This window comes from Taudactylus pleione, unplaced genomic scaffold (genome assembly GCF_031769625.1).
Source record: "Taudactylus pleione unplaced genomic scaffold, aTauple2 ptg000041l, whole genome shotgun sequence".
NCBI lineage: Eukaryota > Metazoa > Chordata > Amphibia > Anura > Myobatrachidae > Taudactylus > Taudactylus pleione.
In genome coordinates this window covers 12,949,893-12,968,222 of record NW_028284443.1, presented here as the reverse complement: position 1 = coordinate 12,968,222, position 18,330 = coordinate 12,949,893, and the positions used below count along the sequence as shown (strand labels likewise).

General features: G+C 41.1%; 1 protein-coding gene across 1 annotated transcript in view; it reads right to left on the bottom strand.

Moving 5' to 3' along the window:
• LOC148537983 (V-type proton ATPase subunit S1-like) overlaps positions 1 to 18,330 on the bottom strand; it is a 116,712-nt gene that overhangs the window by 79,775 nt on the left and 18,607 nt on the right. The window contains exons 2-6 of the mRNA XM_088456095.1: positions 14,505 to 14,622; positions 14,343 to 14,411; positions 10,372 to 10,565; positions 8,986 to 9,026; positions 2,270 to 2,355 (exon numbers count right to left, since the gene is read on the bottom strand). Of these exons, the coding sequence (XP_088312221.1) occupies positions 2,270 to 2,355; positions 8,986 to 9,026; positions 10,372 to 10,565; positions 14,343 to 14,411; positions 14,505 to 14,622 (508 nt within the window). The remainder of the gene's footprint in view (positions 1 to 2,269; positions 2,356 to 8,985; positions 9,027 to 10,371; positions 10,566 to 14,342; positions 14,412 to 14,504; positions 14,623 to 18,330) is intronic.

The window sequence follows — 18,330 nt, the reverse complement described above, 5'->3', positions numbered from 1 at the left end:
ATACATATATCTGTATGTAATTGTGTTTCCATATGTTAAATTCTGTAATTAGATACTGGAGCTTATATTAGGCTACTTGCTTTAGTAATGACTAAGTATACCTTTGCTGGATCTCATTTGGGAAGGTATTGTAAATCAATGTTGTACTAGTATGGTACTGTTAATGAATTATAATCTGTATTGAGCTCTCACAGATCTCAGTGTAATTTGAAACAAGAATAATATGATACCATCCTTTCACAAATCCAAATGCATCAATTTATTAGCACCATATATTGGCAAGGACGATGCTCTGATATACAGCCAACCAGAGGTATTTAAAGTATCTACAGTACACTTTGGAGAAGACTTACTTGTACCCCTTTTACATCAAATTCCCAGATCCAGCCCAGGTCACTGAACATGGCTTTCAAGCCATGTCACAGCGGATTGAGGGCTGATTCAGTAAGCAAATCACAGGAGAGAACGCACGGCTGATGGTTTTGTACTGTGCATGCGTATGCATCGCACAGCGCGTGCTCGAACTAGTCGATGAGGTCGGGTAAGTGTACGCAGACTACACGCTGCATGCACGCAGGCCCCTTCCAATATTGACTGACAGGAGGCGCCATTTGTGGGTGGTGACGGGGGGTGGTCGGGTGAACCTAGGCGTGCCTGTGCGTTGGGACGCCGCTATAGGGGCATGCATAAATTAGCCACTGCTGTGCCACACACAGTGATCAGACTCCGTGCACACAGAAAGTTGCCAAGATCCTGCGCGAGGTATGGTCAACCACAAATGTGTTGATGGGTCTCAATGTTACCGATGTTTACACTATCTTGCGTACTCATCAGGCTTTGAGTAAAGGGAGATGGGTGAATTACTATAGGACTAGACGTCTGCATCTTATGCTGCTGTCTCCGTGCGTATGCATTGATTAGCATATCCTCGCAGTAGCCGGGTGCGTGCATCTGCTAGCGTGCATTCCTTGCTGAGTCAGGCCCTAAGACTGGTTTACACCGCAGGCTAGACCCAGGTTATTGATGGGGCTTCTCCTCTGACATAATTGCCAAGTACCGGTGAGCCACCTCTCCATAGGCTGTTTACAGGACACGGGTATGATGACCTGGGTCACCCGTTCACACTGCATGGTTACATTGGTCGTTCCCGTGTTCAACCCTGATTGCTACTTGGGCTGGATTGACCCGGGAATCCAACTCTGTCCCCTTTTAAACTAGTCCCCGACCCGGGTAGACACGGTAATAACCCGGGTTATTTGGCCAGTGTAAAAGGGGAATAATTCCATCTTAGGGCGGTATTCATTTAGTTTCACACCCGCGGAAAGTTTCGCCTGGCAGACTTTGACCTACATTGCCTCTTTTGGAGGCAGAAACTTATCGTGCACGTCCCCGCTATTTGCCGTATTCAATTGCAAAACACGCAAAAACGGCGAATTCAGAACAGACGGAAAGTGCTGTCAGATTTGAGGAAACCAGCCTAAGCCCCCCAAAAGATGCACTAACATTGGGGATTAATGTAGAAGTGTCTGAATAGCCCTAATAAAACTGTTTGGGGTACTTAAGTTGTTTCAATAGCCTCTTATTAGCGTCTTTGCACAAGTGGTGAAGAATGGCATTAAGCAGTATTTTTTGGTGAAAATAAGTACAGTAGACCTGTCAAATTTGGGGTACTTGAAAATGGTGCTATCATATTTTAAGTCTCTAAAGTGAAGCTTTAAAAAACGTGAAAAACGCACCTGTTGCATGCACCTGCAATCATAAAAACACCTGACCCATCCTTGCAGACCCCCAAGAAGTCTATCTTGCTAGTGTTTCTACTGTACTTGTCTCCCCTCTTGTGCTTTTTCGCCCCCAAAATGAAAGTACTTTTTTTTGGGGTGTTCTTAAGTTTTTTCCCAGGATTTTTTGACACAGTTATCCTTTGGGGGGCTGTCCCAAGGTTTCTGAGAGGATTCCCCAACTTTGCACCCCAAAATAAAAATTTTGCACTTCTTTTCACCTGTTATTCAGAGGTGAATCTTTTTCGCCTATTACATTGTATTGACTTTCCACGTATGCGAAAACTGGGTGGAATTGAATACAGAGATAAGTTCCGGCCGGGCGATAAGACGCAATCGGCAATACTTTTTCGCGGAAAACTGCTTTTCGCTTCTAATTGAATATGGCCGTTAGTTGGAAATCACTGCATGGAAAATGTAGAATGTCTCAGTAACTAAAATCTCTCACTAATCATTTGAGAAAAACATTGTTTTATTACTTATTTACTTACCTTTGAAGGTTTCATTCCAGTGTAAATTGCAGTAAAATGAACTCCTCTATCCTTCAATTCTTGGGTGATTCTTGCAATATGTTTATCTGTTAATGGGAATGCTTTTTAGGTTAATGTGCACAGATGGATTGAAAGAGAACTAAAGTTAAAAAAACAATGCATGATACATTCATTTACAAGTAAAGAATTAACATTATGGATTTGACAGTAGTAAAAATATGTTTTTTCCACTGATTCTACATTTTCGACCTTTGCTTGTGCTACAGTGCAGTGGCGTAACTAAGGGGCGGTCGAGCAGGGCATGACATCTCTCCCATAATACAGAGCGGGCCGGCCCAGGAGGACAGAGGAGCGGACGGCGGCGGGCGCAGGAGCTGGGATTCAGGTAATTTTTGTTTTTTTCGTGTGTGTCTTTGGCTTGTGCTGCTGGGAGGACTACTGCTGGGGGCACTATATAAGGGCACTGCATCAGGGGGATCACTACTGGGGGTACTGCATCGGGGGGAATTACTACAGGGGGCACTATATAAGTGACACTGCATAGGGGGGACTACTACTGGGGCACTATATAAGGGGCACTACTGGAGGAACTGCATAGGGGGACTACTACTGGGGGCACTGCATAGGGGGACCACTACTGTGGGCACTGTATAAGGGGCACTACTGGGAGTACTGCATAGGGGGGACCACTACTGTGGGCACTGTATAGGGGCGCTACTGGGAGCACTGCATAGGGGGGACCACTACTGGGGGCACTGTATAAGGGGCACAGCATAGGGGGACCACTACTGGGGGCACTGTATAAGGGGCAATATTGGGAGCACTGCATAGGGGGGACCACTACTGGGGCACTACATAGGGGGGACTACTACTGGGGCACTGTGTAAAGGGCACTGCATAGGGGGGACCACTACTGGGGGCACTACATAAGAGGACCACTACTAGCGGCACTGTATAAGGGGCATTACTAGGGGCACTGTATAAGTGGTACTCCTGGGGGCACTGTATAAAGGGCACTACTGAAGGCACTGTATAGGTGGTACTACTGGTGGCACTGTATAAGTGGCACTACTGGGGGCACTGCATAAGGGGCACTGTAAGCGTACATTACTGGGGGCACTGTATAAGGGTGCACTACTGGTGGCACTGTATAAGGGGCACTGTATAGGGGTACTACTACAGGGGGCACTGCATAAGGGGCACGGCTACTGGGGACATTGCATAAGGGGCACTATTACAGTGGGCATTGCAAGAGGGGCACTACTACTTGGGGCATTAAGGTGCATAAGGAAAGGAATGTTCCCAGAGTGACGAGAAGTGGTGGTGTCATGTTGCCACGCCCCATTTTCCAGTGACCACCACCTTGTAGCATGTGACCCTGCCCACCTTTTTGGCGCGTGCACATTCTTGGTGAGGGGGGGGGCTCAGATTTTTTATTTTGCCCTGGGCTCCAAATTCCCTAGTTACGCCACTGCTACAGTGAAAATGTGTCTCAAAGTGCAGAGTGGTGAGTACTGTGCTATGGTTTCCATTTAATAAAATAAACTGGCACCGCTGTCTCATGCTATACATTTTATAGAACATGTAGGAAATTAATTAAAAATTAAAATCAATTTTAAAAAACCCTTTATTTAGTGTTTATTTTACTAATCCAGATTTGTACGGTACTTTGTGCATGGATAAAAAAAGATACCACTATAGTCCTTGCACACATAATGTCTGGCACTAAGTGATGAGACGTTTTCATATGTGACGTAAGATCTCAGGGAATAGATATTCATTAAACCCTCTGGTGAATGTTCTGCCTGTATGTGTGGGCATTTGCTTTCAGCCCAAAGACATTATCACATTGGCTGTCAATGCTAGTGCCTTCAATGAGAATGTTTACCAGATAACATTTTATGCCTCAGATATATGTACCAGCAACACATAGTACTTATGGGCCTGATTCAGAGAATTACGCTATTGCAATCACTGCTGCGATTATGTACACAGAGGATATGTGAAAATATGGTATTGGTACATACACCGGGGTTTGTATTTTGGCGCCCACAGGCACCATCTCAAATCCAAGCAACTCTGTACTAATACATAGCTGCATGCTGTCAAAGACTAATTTACATAATTCCATATTTACATATGCTTTATGCTGTATAATGAAGCAGTTCTTGAGATTTTGTTTCTCTGTCCAAACATTTAAATGGAAATTAGTGTGTGTCTTTAAGGCCCGCTCCCAAAGAAAACTGTTTATCTAACACAGTGAACAAGAGCATGTCCATTTATGTATACTTGTGCTGAAGAAAATACTCTGACCAAATATAGAGATACCCCAAGCAATGAGTATCTCTTAAAAGAATTCAGTTTCGATTCTGATTGCCAAGGAGGAGCTAGCAAGAACAAGCTTTGTCTATCTGATAATGTTAGTTGGTGTATAAGGGGGGCGTATTACTTGAATATTGTAATAATGTATAAGTACTGTGTGATAATGTCAATCGGGGTTGTTTTTGCTGCATCAACCCTGGGAGAATATGTCCCAGTTAAGGGCTTTATCTATTTATTTAATTAATTAACAAAATGACAAATTCTTAAGTATACTGGATTGGAGTATATTACTTATTATGGAACAACACCTCGTTAAAGGTAACTTAAACAATACGCAGACCCTTTGACAATCGGCCTCCTGAGTAACGCAGAATGGTTGAGCAAAATGGCCACCTCAACTGAGATGCCAGAGTCATGTTTTGTGCATACACACCCCAAAAACGGTTGCAATATGCCTGCATTGTTTGCAGTACACCCTGTTAGCTCCCTTAGCCAAATGGCCCTTAACTGTGCATCACTCTTCAAGTACAACTATGCTAATGGCCTTTCACGCATGTACATTACAACTCACATGCATGCGCAGGTAGCCGATAACCGCTCAGCTAGGAAAACTAAGGCATAGTATATTTCAGATCTGTCATTTATTTTATAAAAATAAATAAAGCAGTAAAAGGTAGTAAAAATGTAGTTTCATATAGAAGCAGATTTCACTCCACAATTTTCCAACACCAGATTGTCAGGAGCCTCATATTACCACATTGGGCTAGTCTTATGTCTGCACTTTGGCCTATCTGTTCCCACTTCAATTTACCAGTCACTGGACATACAGAAGATGGCTGTACTGAAATACTGCACTCTAGTCTCTACTGCTCTTAGAACCTCAGTCTTGCTGAGAGTTGTTCTTGCAACATAAATGCCCCCCAAAAAACAGTATTTGGTGCTAGTTTAAATAGCTCCAAATAACCCCCCTAGCAGCGGCTAAATAAAGAGGAACTTAGTTAATTACGTATTAAATCACTATAGCTACGTTCAAAGGCAGTAGTTGCTAAATTCACAAATGACTGATTGTTTAATCAATCAACATGAATGCAATTAAATGCAAGTAGCAACAAAGAAAATGATAAATGTAAAATAAATATCAACGCAGCATATATGTTTACTTTAAATACAACTTAAGTATGTCAAAAATATTGGAAGCAGCGGCTTAGTACATCAGCAGAAACATTATAAACAAAACAAGAAAAATGCAAAAAAAAATTACACTACAAAACAGTGCATAACTGGGGATACAAGCAGTATAGGCATTGTTGCATACTGTATGCAGTCCTAATATCGACAAAAGTACTGTAGAGCCAGCTGTTGAAATGGAAGGTTTGGTTCTGTTGTAGGCAGTGGGGAAGAGATGATAGTATAAGTGAGTGGGGCAAAAGCACATGAGGGAATAGGGTCCTGCTCATTACATTTTCCAATTTAAAGTATTAGAAATTAAATGTCAATTCCGGGACGCGGCCATTATCCCGAAAAAATCCTGTCAGAATCCCGCCGCCGGCACCCTGAAGGTAAGTAGTGGCTTTAAGGGGAAGGTTAGGGATAGGCACTACTGGGAAGGTTAGGCACTAAGTGGGGAGGGGGTGGTTAGGTTTAGGCACTATGGGGGGAGAGTAGCTTCAGGCACTGGGGAGGGAGGGTTAGGATACTGACTGACAGGTGTCGGTATGCTAACCCTGTTGGGATTCTAACCTCTGGGATCCCGGGCGCCGGAATCCCGTACCCATCCCATCAATTCCAGTATTAATATACATTACATGTCCATAATTAGAACTCTTTAAATATTTTGCTCAGGAACTCCCCTGATATTACACTAGTAGTTTTCCAATATTAGTATATAAAGTCCCATCTGGGTAGGCTAGTAAATATTGGTATAAGTCAGAGCTTCTATAGTCAGCATATGAACTATTTGGGAATTAAGCAGCCTCCAAACTTGCAGTCCGATCACACTGGCACAATGTTGTATCCTAGCAGATTTCCTGTGTACTAGAAAGGATGTAATGAGCAACTACTCCGTCCTCCATCCAGCCAATGCAAAGTGGCTCAAAGGTTCCTTCTACATTAGGTGCAGGGCATATTTATAATGGGTGCAGGGTGTGCGGGTCAAGGGGGGGCCCGCACCGCACACCCTGCACCCATAAAACGTACCTCTCCGGTGTCCCACGTCGGGGTCCAGTGTCTACACCTGTAAAAATGGCTGGAAAATGGCCACGGCAGCCATTTTCCCGTCATTTGCGCTTGCGCAGTAGAGGGAAAATGGCCACCGTGGCCATTTTCCTGGTGGCCTGTGCATGTGCTATAGACTCTGGGCACACTCTAGGGCCCAGAGTCTATAAGTGCGGCGCTGGTCGCACACAGCTCTGTGCGCAGCTGGCCACCGGATGGAGAGGAGGGGTCAAGTGTCGAAGACTGCACACGGGCCCCCTCCTCTCTAGAAACACACCTGATTAAGCACAATGATACAATTCTCATTTTTACTGCTGTGCTATGTCTATTGAATAGACCAGATGTAGACATCCTGTGGCACTCATCGCAGCATGCCCTGCCACACATGCCTACCCCTGATATAGACTTTTTCAAAGCAAGACAGCTTACACTCAGTGGGCCTATTCCTGAGTGGCACAAAAGTGGCTGTGGTTACGGGGAGCCGCAGAACCTGATTTACTACCTTATGCTAATGCGAGATCAGTAGGACAAATCTGTGCATGTGTAAGTGGAAAGCCTTACCAGCATTGATATTATGTCAGCTGCCGCAACACTCATAATTAGTATCTGCACTTGCACCAGCCCCATTCTAGGCATAAGAGATCCATCGTAAACAGGCTTCCCTTCTCATACATATGAAGCTTTAGATACACACCCATGACACCACTATGGCACGCACACAAGTCAACATAGTGACGCACTGTCACCACCCATTTCCTGCCCTATTTCACGGATATCAGATTGGACCAAATTCCATCAGAATCAGAACATGATGGACATAAGCAAAAATGCATACATTCACATGTACGCCACTTGCGTCCATGCACAGCGATCTGTATTACTCAAAATCAGGTCCAAAGGCTTCTATTATAACTCTGGATGAGACTGTGCTGCTCACCCGAGAGTGATATCATTCCTCCCTAATTGCATTTTTTGAGTACTGTACAGTATATCTTTGATAAACTTAAGCTGTGCTTAAACATTCTATCTGCTTTGACATACTGTATATTTTTTATTGCTACGTTTCTCTATTGCTGCTTGCCTTTAATTGTTTTTGTTTAATGATTAATTTTTTTAAATACATTTTATCGCCCTTTTGTGATCTTAGTAATTACAGTAGTTGATTTGAGCACAGCTATATGACCTTATTTCGTAAGAGTTGTTCTTACCCTGCACATTACACTTGCTGCTCATCCATAATGACAATACAGTAAGTTCTAAAAAAAAAAACTATTTAACAGGCCCAAAAATAGTTAATTTATAGTTTATAGCTTAGTTATAATGCATCTCTCTTTTTTAGTACACCATCAGCCGTTATAACCTGTAAGTCTATCTCTCTCTCTCTCTCGAATAACATTGTGCAAGTTAACAATTTTTTCACAACTGAATAACACATTTTGCTGTACAAATATCACTGCAGGAACTGTCAGTACTATAAAAAGAAAACATTGCAATTATTGGTGGAGTTTATGTATAACAGCTAAGAATAGGAAAATAGAGTGAATACTAATTATATACGTTGTTGAACTTTGACAAGTTAAAAAACATAACATTGCTTTACTACTCAGTAATCTAATTTACTGAAAATAAACTCTATTTCTGTCTTGTGTTGATAACACTGTGTAAAAATGTTACAATTCAAAAAGTGTGTCCTTCTCATTAGAGCTTTCTGATGCCTTAGAGACAATGATACATTATTTAGCAACCCTTGGAAATAAAGCGATAACTGTAGCTATAGCTACCAAGAATGTCAATGACCTTTGCTTTTCCGCAAAGAACAACCTTTATTTAAAGCTTTACTTATGTGTTGTCATTTGTACACAGCTAAGGACAATTGGTGCAATATTATAGTAATAATAGAATATAAAGTATTAGTGAGCGCTATATATATATATATATATATATATATATATATACACATTAATTTCCATATGCAAAAAGATTGTTGTTATTACTATTTGCATTTATTAATAGACAGTTAACATTTCTAATAGTCCCTGTTCTGCCATATAAAACATATGATGTTTCAAAATAATGTTTCTAATTATGTCAGTTGTAGGAGAAAGACATAGAACAGGAAAAAGACCATGTGTTTTTTTTTTTATAAACGTTTGTTTAATCCAAATCATAGACTTTCTTACCATTTTCTGAGAATGCCGTTGCAGCCGATATTTTGTCTGATCTGCATAGAAGTAAAATTTGTATTTCAACATAAAGATTGTAAATTGTATGTGTCAAAAATTTCCTAACATGAATTTACAAATAAATGAAGTAATACAGAAAAAAATATGAATTGTAAAAATGTAAGAAATAAAGTTACAAATAGTTATTTAAGATGTTCTACCTCCTCATAGCAAATGACGAGGACAGTTCCTCCCTAGGAGGAACTAAGCAGCTCAATACTAAACGTGGCAAAGAACAGGGTCTTACTTTCCTCCTGGTCCCCAACCTTCTTCTTCTGTTCCCTCCCAATTATCTGCCATCACTGTTTTCTGCAATAACTGACTGAAGGAAGAATCTCAGTGTGAAATATCCATCACAATCGATGGCTTGGGAAACTGAAAAGTGTCATGGGAGGGGGAAAACTTAATAGTGCTCCCTCTAATGGTATAATAATTACACTTACTTTCTGATAGAGTCTGAATTACAGAGCTTCTTCTCAACCCACTAGTGTCCTTCTAACTTTAGCCATATCTCAACCCCAATCCAAATCTCACCAGAAATCTGACTCAAACTTTTGAGCTATCCTGAGTGCCGAGATTTCTTGCATTTCATATTCTAAAAATGTTTTGAGCCCTAACACACATTAAATTACACTAGTGGAAATGTTTTTACTCTCCAGAAAACTAGATTTGTTCTTCTTTGAAAATGTAGCCATGTCACCTCATTTCCCCTAAAAAAAAACAACATAATGTGCATATCCCATTATGGGACACTATACACCCTACTTTAAATTCTAAAGCACATATCTCTGATATCTGTTGCAGTCCATCAGTTTTCATATGCAAAAGCAGCCTTCATAGATTTCTATGGGAGCTGCTTAACTGGCAAATTTACTAAACATTCTGGAGCTAGGCCCCAGGGGTAGCTAACAGCATCTTCAGATGGCATTAGCCATTGTAGCCTAAAGCTTACGTAACATACATTTTTTGGGGAGAGGGATCCTAAAGATCCCTTTCTGGTGCTGCCCGCTTGCACATGGACACCAACACATGGTGGGCTGACCTAGGAGGTACAGTGATTGCATATACGATTACTTTACTTCTTATTGGTTGCTTGAACGGGATCTTAGCACAGCCCCAATCCAGGCCAATCAGAGTTGATAAATTCCGGTAAACAAGGATTCCTGATTGCAATGAATTGAGGCAAAAAAGTATTTTCATTTTCAGGGGCGGACCACAGTTATTAATAAATATGCCCATTAGCCTGTTACCTTAACAAAGGGTGAACAGTGGGTAAGGAAGAAACTCTGGTGGTAAAGGATCTGTAACATTGATGAAAAATCAGAAAATTGATATGTACTGTACCTTGGTATAGAATGTAGTCTTACTATAATTAGGTTTTGTTCAGTGTAATCCAGTTCAATTAAAGATACATTTAAATAGTCAGCATTGATTATATTCCATTTAGTTTGTTTTTTAAGGTAACCAGGCAGATTATCAATTGTCTTCTTCTCCACAGCGGGCAGAACTAGGCTGGCTGAGAAGGAATCCAGAATATCCTGTAATAGATGCAGAGTACGTTAAAGCTACTTTTCTGAAAGTTCATTTGTCATGGTTGAAATATTTATTTTGCACATGATAAATGGCTAGTTCATTCAGTGATAGAACAATTATGGGTAGCAAATTACATCATATAAAGGTCAGCTGTCAAACATGGAAAGACCCAAGTGCAAGAATTTTAAATTATGCATGACAAGCAAACACACTGGTAACTGGAGATTATTCATTCCAGTTTCAAAATGATTATGCAGTGTTCATGCTATAATTACCAGTTGAGTTACACTAATGAAATAATCACATCATTTTAAATAAGCAATCATCTAAACGGGTCACATTACAAATGTACCCTTGACCAATCCGGTACTGTTTCAGCATTGCAACGTTGCACAGACAAATGAATTTGAAATGTCTCTATACCCCTGTTTCCATGCAGGTCATCTGCTTATCTAATTAACTGTGAGGTACCATACTTTATAGCACTTTATAATGTTTGTTTTCACTTTAAATTACAATCTAGTAAAGAGGCAGGCAATGTGCACTAAAAAAACACTTACCCAATCGGCTTCCAGTGATTGTTTAATAGTTGAGCACAAATACAAAATAAAAACAATAACCAATATTTGGCCCGTATTCAATTATAGGCGAAAAGTCTGCAAAGTTTCGCCTGTCCGACTTTCTGCCTCCTTCGCCTGTACAGAGGCGAAAACTTTTTGTACACGTCCCCGCTTTTCGCCCTATTCAATTCCTAAACACGCGAAAACGGAAAGCGGCAAATGCAGAACAGGCGGAAAGTACTGTCAGAAGTGGGGAAATCAGTCTGTACTCCAAAAAAAGATGCACTAGCATAGGGAATCAATGTAGATGTGTACTAATAGCCCTAATAAAAGTGTTTGGAGTACTTAAGTAGTTTAAATTGCTTCTTATTAGCGTCTTTGTAAAAGTGGTGAAGAATGGCATAAAGCAGGATTTTTTAGTCCAGTCAAATTTGGGGTACTTGAAAATTGGTGCTAGCATATTTTTATGTCTCTAAAGTGAACTTTTTAAAAAAGTGAAAAACCACCCTCATACATGCACCTGCAATCCACCAGCACTTGGCCCCTCCTTACAGCACCCCAAGAAGTCTATTTCACTAGTTTTTATAGTTGTCCCCCCACTTTTTACTTTTTTGCCCCCAAAACGAAAGTAAGTTTTTTTGGTTGCTCTGGGGTCATTTTTAAATATTTTGGGTTGATTTGTCCTTTGGCGGCTGTCCCAAGGGCTCTGAAAAAAATGTCCCCATGTTAGCACCCCAAAATAACGATTTTGCATTTTTTTTCTTCTGCTATTCATAGGAGATACTTTTCCGCCTATTACAATGCATTGAGTTTCCGCTTACACGAAATCATCCTGTAATTGAATATGGAGATACTTTGAAGACAAGCGGAAAGTCCGAATCCGAGGAAACTTTTTGCCTCTAATTGAATACGGCCCATAGTTGGTAAATGAAAAAGGAATAGGTGGTTTGTTAGTCTATCTGGTTACTCCTTTTGAAGTCTCTTATGCAATGTAAATCCTCCACAAGAGGAGGTGTATGCAGTATGTTGACTTGGACGTTATGTCGACATTGTGAATGTTGACTGTCGGCATGTCGACATAACATTTTCTACTGTTAGAGCCCTAACCGTCACAGTAGCATAACCCTAACTGCAGCGTAAGCCTAACTCTAAACCTAACCCTTATCCTGTAATAGTGACATAATGTCCATGTTGACATTCTAAATGTCAACTAAAGGACTGTCACACATCAAGGTCTTAACCACACTTTCTGTGCCCATCAGTGCCATATCAACATGCCCTATGCATCATCTATATATACATATACAGACTCCATGTAGATGCTATACTCGGAGCCGCAACTAGACTTTTTGGTGCCCTGTGCCAGAGAGAGCATTGGTGCCCCCCCCCCACAATTTTTAAATAGGGACATAAGATAGTGCACCTGAAAAAAGGGCCTCATGGGGAAAGGCCAGGGAAGAGATAGGGGAGGCCAGGAGATGCTGGGGATAAAAGAAGAGGAAGCTGCAAGTGAGAATGATGGTAAACAGGAAAATTGACAGGACAGAACAGCGCCCCCTGCCCTGCAGTGCCCTGTGCCCTGGCACTGGTCGCACTACACTAGTTATGGCCCTGGCTAAACTGCTTGCAACAGTAGTCAATAGCAATGTAGGTTAGCAACCTGTTGTTAACCAGGCACTTTAGGAGTCACATTAAAGGTTGATTTGTAGATTTGAGGATCAACTAAGGCATAGTTTGGAATTAAAACAGTATGGGAACCTGGGTCCAAAGCCCCTATTTACTAGGATCCGCATTTAAAATGCTATTATAGTGTCATATTTTCAACTAAATTCACATTGCGAATTTAGGAAATATCACTTGGCTGTACTAACATCCGCATGTAGGAACAAAGGGCCTGATTCAGAGATGTATGTTTATCTGATGATGAACGTACATCTCTGATAGTTAGGGGTCTGCGCAGCGGGGGCTTGTGTGGTCACCATTCCCGAAAACAGGAGCGTGTCGTGCCTGTTTTCCGGGAGGGACGAGAACAGGGTCTGTGTCAGTGGATACAGATTCTTGGCCTCTGAGGTGACCAGAACCCGGTCAGGCTGCAGGAAGCTTTATCTCCTGCAGCCTGACCAAAGGAGCAACTATCGCGACCATCGGTTGTGATGGTGCTCGCAAATGTAGCAAGGAAGTGTCTGACACCTCCTTCTGCATTTGCATTAAGAAGGATGGAATTGCAAAGCTCATTGTGTGTTGCTCTGCAATTCTGTCCATCTCCATCCATGTCACAAACTCACGGATGGATAGTGGATGCTTTGTACTTTAGGATTGGCTAAGTCCCAGAACAGAGGAGCGGAGTCTAATGTGCTGGTGGTATTCACCAGGGACCCCCGCAAGGAGATTTGGACCAAGCTGCGCCCAACACGCAGATCGCGGACCTCTGACTAGGTTCCCTAGTACAGGTGCTGGTGTACACTGGAGTGTGGTTGGAAGTACATTGAAGGCATACAAATCGTACTCAACAAGCCGGGTCAGAACCAGACAGACGATACGGTACTAGGGATCACAAGGAAACAAGTCGATGAGAATAGCCAAGGTCAATCTGAAATTATTTGGTGCAGTACCAGGAAGGAGGTAGAATCCGGTCAGGTGCAAAGCCAAGGTCAGGAATGAGCAATAGAAATCACTAGTAATAGGGAACGCTGGTGTAATACTTGGGAGCCTATACTCTGGCACTTAATAGTGCTCAGAGCCAAGCTTATATAGGAGAGGTTTCAACTTGGCACCCTAGTGACGTCACACTAAGCGTACCTCGCCCTTTTTAATTCAATACAGTGCGGCACGCGCCTCCTTATGGGAGCTAAGGCCACAGTGTAACATTACAGCAGCAGCCTTCAGACTTCTTGCCTGCTGTCCTCGCTGCGGGCGCTGATGGACTCCTCCCCCACCACGGAATCACTGAACCTCCAGGAAGCCAGTGGCGCTGGACCCGGTAAGAGGGTTCAGGAAACCGCCGCACTGTGACTCAGAGCTTGCGATAATGCTCTGTCCCTGTGAATTCTCTTCGCACACTTCTCATGGTATTTTTTGCCAAAAATACGGCGAGAAGGTGTCTGAACATGCGCCATCGCTCTTTTTAGTAAACAAAAGAATGATAAATAGGACCTCTAAAGCAAGACCGCTAACGAGGCGTGTATACAATCTCCCACACAAAGAACATGTATACAGACTTGCCTGCACATTATGTAGTGGATTCTCACTTCCATACACTGTACTATAATATGTGAAGTCATCGATGCTCAGCTGAAATGAGAAAACAAAGCAGGCTGAGAGAGTGACCATGTAATACACATATGTCCATATACATTGGAGTCTACTGTCAGAAAAAGTACATACTGTGTCCTGGAGAAACATAACAAGTGTCCTTGGTACATCCCCTTGTAGTAACCTGTGCAATTCATGGCTTGAAGTAATGTGTCCATCACTGACTGCTGCCGCTGATGCCCACACAGAACTGGAATGAGAAGAGAAACTGCTGCTGTTAAACGCACAGTATGTGGGATCATGTATTAGCTGGGAATAAGGAGCAAAGCAGTCTATGTTGTGCAAATGTGGCTATTTGTCATCCATGTGCTTACACAGATGCATACCCAGTCCAGCCTTTAATGTACATTTCTGTTTCTGTGCATACTTCATAGAACATTTTGTGACTTTGAAATCTGTAGCTGTTGCAACTCCCACTTATACCCCTTTCAGACACAGCAAGATTCCCGGGATTTTGCCAAGGGTCGGCCCAACTACCCGGGTATGTCTGAAAGGCACAACCCGGGAACACGTTCCCGGGTCGGCTCCCCTGCTATTGCCCAGGGTTTTTCCCATGTCGGGAAGACAACCTGGGTTAAGTCTGAATGGTGTGACCCGGGATTTTACTTCCTGGTCGCACCCAGAGGCCTCTGATTTGCCATTTGAGGATGCCTGGAGGGCGTGGGTCATCCTCCTACAATAGGAAACAAACTGTCATCGCTGGATCTGGGGAGAGAATCAGTGGTTTCACAGTCCTTATAACAAGGGGTGTAGACCAAGTACCCGATGGTTTGGAAAGAGGTGTTTAGTCCATGCAGTTGGTGCACACTAGCTACAGAGACAATGCCCGTTGCTGTAAGGTCTGGTGGCTGGAGGGGGTGTGTGATTGTGTGTATATGACTATGTATGAGTGTGACATGAGAGCAAACTGGCAGACTAGGCTTTTAGAATGCCATGGCAGACCTGGACTACGTCTGAATGGGGTCGACCTGCGAATTTCCTGGGTCTCAAGTGTAGTGTGAAAGGGAATCTCAAGCAAAAATCCTGGTTTTTGCTTAGGTGAAAAACCTGGGTCTGAGCAGGGAAATTCCCGGGTCATGTGTTTGAAAGTGGTATTGATTATCTACAATATATTTTGCACTGGTATATTTAAGCATATAAAAAACTCAAATTTAACTACAATATATATTTACTTACCTTTCAATATAAAATATGTATAACAAAGGAAATGTACAAAAAAAATTACATTTAAATAAAAACAAAACTTTTTCAGAACATGAATACAACTGAATATTACATTTAAACAGAGATGTATAAAATGTACATATCAGTCCACAGTAGAGCAATTTTTATACATCGACTAGGCTATAATAAAAAGCATTCTCCTAAATCTATAGGCAGATTGAGTATACAGTAGTAAGAGTGTATTGCATAAATGCAACTTGAAACACACCCATAGAGAGATGCAGATACACCAGTCAGTCAGTACCTTTTACATTCAGAGGACTGATACAAATGTTAATTGTCAGATTGCAGATTCAACTCTGAAACTGGTAGTTGTGTTCTTCTTTGATTGTGTCTATATTATATGATTTTGTGGGTGTAATTTAGGGAGACATTCTGATACTTTCATTTATATAGAAGACGGGACATTGTAACTGCTGTGTTATAGAGATGTTAATATTATGCATATGAAATCTAATAGAAAATGCAGTTTTTGCTTTCAAAACAAATGTTAAAAAACTTTTCTTGTGCTTATGACCCGTTTGGGATAAGGGTTCATGGGCACATGCATGCCTAACCTAGAACTGGAGTATATTCTACTGGCACAAAGCTGAATTCATTCCACACTGCCTAAGGAAGCGGACATATGCTGTGAATTTAATTTTTCTTTATGCTTTATTTTTTAAGCTTGATTTTTTTAATTTATGATACCGTGTTTTTAAATTATTTGTATTTTTAATTATTCCTTTAACCATTGTTGTCTACAATAGTGAAAATTATTTTGTTATTTTTACGTTTTGTTTATCCATGACGTGAGTTGTATTATGATGTAATTTATCCATGATGATAGTGTGTTGTATTATGATGCCATTTATCCATGATGTGAGTTGTATTATGATGTAATTTATCCATGATGATAGTGAGTTGTATTATGATGTAATTTATCCATGACGATAGTGAGTTGTATTATGATGTAATTTATCCATGATGATAGTGAGTTGTATTATGATGCCATTTATCCATGATGTGAGTTGTATTATGATGCCATTTATCCATGATGTGAGTTGTATTATGATGCCATTTATCCATGACAATACTGAGTTGTATTATGATGCCATTTACCCATGACAATAGTGAGTTGTATTATGATGCATTTATCCATGACAATAGTGAGTTGTATTATGATGCATTTATCCATGACAATGCTGAGTTGTATTATGATGTCATTGATCCATGACAATAGTGAGTTGTATTATGATGCATTTATCCATGACAATAGTGAGTTGTATTATGATGCATTTATCCATGACAATGGTGAGTTGTATTATGATGTCATTGATCCATGACAATAGTGAGTTGTATTATGATGCATTTATCCATCACAATAGTGAGTTGTATTATTTATGATGCCACATATCCATGACAATAGTGAGTTGTATTATGATGCCATTTATCCTTGACAATAGTGAGTTGTATTATGATGCCATTTATCCATGACAATAGTGAGTTGTATTATGATGCATTTATCCATGACAATAGTGAGTTGTATTATGATGCATTTATCCATGACAATAGTGAGTTGTATTATGATGCCATTAATGTAATTAATAAATCATTTGAATTTTGATTATCTATTTTTTTATATTGGGTCATCCATTATTTGCCATTTACAGCCTATATTTCATGTTTGGGTAAGAGGGTGTTTGACCGCTTATATCTTAAGTGCTGACACAGTCTTTAAGAGTCCTATATTGCTAAGCTCCCACTTATAGAGAGTAAGGGACTAGTTTTGCAAAGCGAAAGTGTCACAATGAAGTTTTGATCTATGATGTAAAAGTATCCTTCTTAGCGCCGGAGATACTCACCTGTTATCAATACTATTCCCTTTCGGTTAAGTTGGGAAAGTTCTCCACTAGTTCTCCTGAAGTTGCAAAGATTGTGCCGCCATTGGCACCACCCCGACTTTCATTTTTGCAGAGCTGAATGCATAATGAGATTTGTCCGACTAAACATGTAGATGTAAATATGCTAATTTACTTGCAGCTTTATAGAGCTTACTATTAGGATGCATACGCATCCAGCAGAGAAATAATGTTTGCTTATATTACTTTTCATTATTTGCATAGTAGTGCCTGTTAGAGGCGAGAGCCACAAGATCACAATAGTGGATGGGGTGTCAGTGGGGGATCATACATTGATCAACATCCTTTTACATGCAGTGAATGTGAGTAAGCAACATCCAAATGCTCCTGACCGCAGGTGCAAATGCCAGTGGATATGCCAATATTGGCAGCAATAGCTTCCATCGCCATACCAGTTTATATGTTAGCGCTAGAGGGGACTAATATAACTACAGTGGGTAATAATTGTCCTAAGTTATTGCAGTCAAAGACTGCAATGTAAACTTTCTGAGGTGATTGTGGAGTAGGGAAGCCTACGGTATAGTGGAGACAGTCCTGGCAGATCAAATAATTTGGCAAATGTTGGCTATGAGTCTGAATAACACAACATGATCTCTCATTGTGCCAAATAATGTGCATATTACTGCTGGGGCAGTCTGGCTTGCAGTCTACAATATTGCTGGTGCCCAGCTAATTTATGTAATCGGGTGTATGCTTGAAAATTTATCCCAAGGAAGTCGAATGTGACCACTGACACCCCACACTATGAACACATTTCTCTCAAGTTTAAAAAA